Source organism: Chiloscyllium plagiosum, chromosome 11 (assembly GCF_004010195.1).
Source record: "Chiloscyllium plagiosum isolate BGI_BamShark_2017 chromosome 11, ASM401019v2, whole genome shotgun sequence".
Lineage (NCBI taxonomy): Eukaryota > Metazoa > Chordata > Chondrichthyes > Orectolobiformes > Hemiscylliidae > Chiloscyllium > Chiloscyllium plagiosum.
Window position 1 is genome coordinate 20,252,567 of NC_057720.1, and position 4,148 is coordinate 20,256,714.

At 41.7% G+C, this 4,148-nt stretch overlaps 1 protein-coding gene across 1 annotated transcript in view; it reads right to left on the reverse strand.

The window, feature by feature from the left end:
* The window catches only part of f3a (coagulation factor IIIa), a 22,752-nt gene extending 20,976 nt beyond the window's left edge, over positions 1–1,776 (reverse strand). Inside the window, exons 1-2 of the mRNA XM_043698848.1 lie at positions 1,489–1,776; positions 336–447 (exon numbers count right to left, since the gene is read on the reverse strand). Of these exons, the coding sequence (XP_043554783.1) occupies positions 336–447; positions 1,489–1,561 (185 nt within the window). The 5' untranslated portion in view covers positions 1,562–1,776. The remainder of the gene's footprint in view (positions 1–335; positions 448–1,488) is intronic.
* Positions 1,777–4,148: the final 2,372 nt, after the last annotated feature.

Genomic DNA, 4,148 nt, shown 5'->3' on the forward strand with positions numbered 1-4,148 from the left:
TGGGAGGGTGGGTTGTAGGAGGGGGGGGGGGGGGGGGGGCGTGGACCTGACCAGGTAGTCACAGAGCGAACAGTCTTTGCGGAAGGCGGAAAGGGGTGGGGAGGGAAATATATCCCTGGTGGCGGGGTCTTTTTGGAGGTGGCGGAAATGTCAGCGGATGATTTGGGGTTTATGTGCTCAGTTGCAGTAGGTTAATTAACATAATGATCATTGGCAAATTACCTCAGAACTCTCAAAGCACCTTTTAATGACACACTGTAGCCCAAAGATCTTGCCAATACCTTGTGTCTCTTTTGGTGCTTCCTACAGAAGACATGTTAAAGATTTGTACTCACCTGCGTAGCTTCACAGTGTACACAGTGTTTTTCAAGGTCCCCTCCCATTGTAGTACAGTGCGGAAATTGAATGATATCCACGTTAGGTTTGTAACAGGTTGCTGTGAAATACCTGTAGATTTTGGGAAAAAAAGCTTATATTTCCATATATTCACCAGAAACATATTTTGCAAACCACAGCATTTTCATTGAAAATAAATCCCAGGCAGGAGTAACTTTCAACTGATTGATCTTGGCTTTAAAGTAGGTCAGAGGTCACATGATACCAGGTTATAATACAACGGATTTATTTGAAATCACAAGCTTTCGGAGCACTGCTCCTTCACCTGACAAAGGGGCAGAGCTCCGAAAGCTGGTGATCCCAAATAAACCTGTTCGACTATTACCTGGTGCCGCGTGACTTCTGACCTTGTCCACCCCAGCCCAACACTGGCACCTCCACACCTTGGCATAAAAGTAATCAGAGATACTTGAGAATCTTTGGATAAATCCTGCTTCGTGACAAAGGCAGGGTCAATGGGGCAGATTGAACATTAGTGTGGAGTAGGAGTGGGCCGTTTGACCCTTCGGAACTTCTGCACCGTTCAATAAAATCACGGCTCATCAGATTACTCCGTATTCCTTATTACTCCACAACTTTTCACTTCGTTGTTTATCAAGAATCCACCAATCTCTGCTGTTAAAATGTTCAAAGTCTCTGTTTTTTAGGAAGAAAGTTCCAAAGACTCACAACCCACTGTAAGAATAAAATAGTGCCTCGTCTGTATTAAACGTAAGAACCCTTATTTTTACACATATGCACCAAACTAGTCGAGAGTAATGTTGTGCAGATTAAATAACACATCGGTATGTAGTCTTACCACTGGCTGTACTGTTACCTAACAGTAAGTGAACACTGACATATTTTCACGCAGACTTCATCTGATGTGAAATACGTACCGAACCCACAGGAGGAAATGCAAACTATTTATTGCCATCTAGTTATTAAAAATGGAAAGTTGCATTTGCTGCATGTGGTCATAAATGCAGATGTGAATGATACTGCCACAAATGCTGCAGCTTCTATCGAGGTTTTGATTTGAGGTTATTTGCTATTTTAAAAAAAAAACAGCGTTCATGACAAACAGCAATCCGAAGTCTTTGACCAGTTTACCTGAAGTAAGTCCACAGCGAAGACAAATAATGGCAAATCCCAAACTGATGACACTACTGGCACGAGAGTCCATGCTTACTGTGAGATACAGAAAACCAAACGGATACAAGTCTCCTCTCGCCTATAAGCCAAGTCCCAAGTCGTAGCAGCGAGTTCTCCCTCCTGTTGCTGGTCGATAATCAGCGGTCCAATTGATTCCCCGAAGATTACTGAAGGCAGTGTATTCACAGCGACTATCCCCACTCCTCTCCCTCCCATTGCCAACCAGCTGCGAATATAAAGCCAGTACTCAGGAAAGAAAAGGGGCTGTCCTTCCCTCTACGGATAGCCAATAAAAAAAGGGAACGGCTTGTCCTCGGCCCTCCCTCCACTCAGCAATCGTAGTTGAGAGGAGACGGTGAGGCACACCTGAGCAAACTGAACATTTCAAACAAACTATTTCTGTTCCACCAAGCTATGCCGGTCGGCTATATTAAAGGAAAGTTACATTATATGTTAAAACAACTCGCCAATTTCTTTATGTATAGGTTATACCCAGTCTTACAATAGAAGGATTTCTCATTTCAGCTAGAAAACATTTGGTCTCATTCCTCTACTCTAGCCCACAACCTTTATAATCGTAAAAGTGTTTTGCTATCATTCCTAACCTTTAAGGCGTGCCAGAGTGCTGTGCAATTATTGGAGCACATTTGCAGTGGCTGTTGTAAAAATCAACTTGCATTTTCAAAACGATGATAGATTCTGTCTACTTCACCCTCTGTTTCTGAAGGGGCATTCCATATCCCAACAATTCTCTGTGGAAAAAGAAACTCCTACTTGTTCCTACATTTTGGTCTTAAATTCGTGTCCTCCAATTACTGACTCATCAACAGGCAGAAACAGATCTTTCCTGGAAATCTGATCCAAACCATCTCATAATCTTGAACATCTCCATCCCAGACTCCTCAAACTTCTCAGCTGCAGCAGCTGTGGCTTCTCTAATGCAAAAGCAACATACTGCAGATGTTGGAAATCAGATATAAAACCAGAAAATGTTGGAAATATTGCTCAGGACAGGAAGTCTCTGTGGACACAGGCAACAATCGAGACAACATTTCAGATTGGTGACGTTTATATCCAGAAGTCAATGATACAAAAGTCACAGACCTAAAACATAACTTTTTTTCTCTTCACAGATGCTCCCTGACCTGTTGAATATTTGCAGAAATTTCTGATTTTGTCACCCGTACTTTTTTAGTCTCTCCTTATGACTGGAGCTTCTCACCTTCTGTAATTGAATATCCTTCCACGCTTTTTCCAGAATCTCCCTGAAAGAGGGTATCCCATATTGAACATTGTTTTCCAACCTGCTCAAACCAATAATTCACCACTAGCTGTTTGTTTTCATTCTTTTTTTGTTTGTTTTTTGCTTGTCCTATCATGATAGTGTTGTCCCAGTCAAATTCATGTTGCTTGTCATCTGCGTGTGTGGCTACTAAGGATAGCTGGTCGTGTCGTTTCATGGCTAGGTGGTGTTCGTGGATGCGGATCATTAGCTGTCTTCCTGTTTGTCCTATGTAGTAGTTTGTGCAGTCCTTGCATGAGATTTTGTACACTACATTGGTTTTGCTCATGCTGGGTATCGGGTCCTTCGTTCTGGTGAGTTGTTGTCTGGTGAGTTATAGGACAAGTCAAACAGAGAATAGCCTAGAGGCATGGCACTCATCCACAGATTCAATCAATAAGCACATCAACCTGGACCCAATATACCGGCCACTGCAGCGGACAGCTGGAACTGACAACCGGAAGCGGCAGATTCAAACCACTACAAATGCTGGAGGAAAGATCATAGAAGCGCTTCACAAGAGGCTCCCAAGCACTGAGGATGTCATCTAGACAGGGGACGAAACGTCTGCAACACAAATTCCCAGCTCGGCGAACAGAACCACAACAACGAGCACCCGAGCTACAAATCTTCTCACAAACTTTGACCTTTATTTTACAACTTGATTAGGACTCCCATATTGGATGGTTTATACATTTGAACCCTTCAGTCTCCTGACAGATGAAAGGAAAGATCTGTTGTCAAGGTGGAAAATTCTGACTGAATTAAGCAGATTCTGCAAATGCCTTTCGCAATTCTGAAGATTGTAGGAGTCAATGTCCCCCTCCCCTTTCACCACCTCTGAATATAACAACTGGAATTATTCAAATCTTGAAAGAATGGATTAAGTTTCATATAATATATTTAAAAATACAAGCACACAAAAATGGATTTTAACCACACACAATTAATACATTCTCCTGCATCCACAATACACAAACCACTCTTGACACATATGTATATTTGAATTTAAGCTAGATATTGAACAGGCAATTTTAAAAAAAACACACTTTTGTCATAAGAAAAAGTCACTAAAGCAGTTCGGTTCTGTACAGTAGCATATGAAGAAAACAAACAAATATTGGAGTTTGACTCTATCCAACAATCAAACCCAAGCCATTTCTTACTTCAGCAGAATTATATTGACATCTATTTGGGGTACGAGGCGTTTAATAAAGCACAGATTAACAATGTTAGAATCATAGTCAGATCCAGCGAATGAGCTCATACTCAACTTGTAGTTACCTTGTTAATTCAGAGTGGGGTGACTGTTATTGTGTGTTTTTTTGGGAAAACC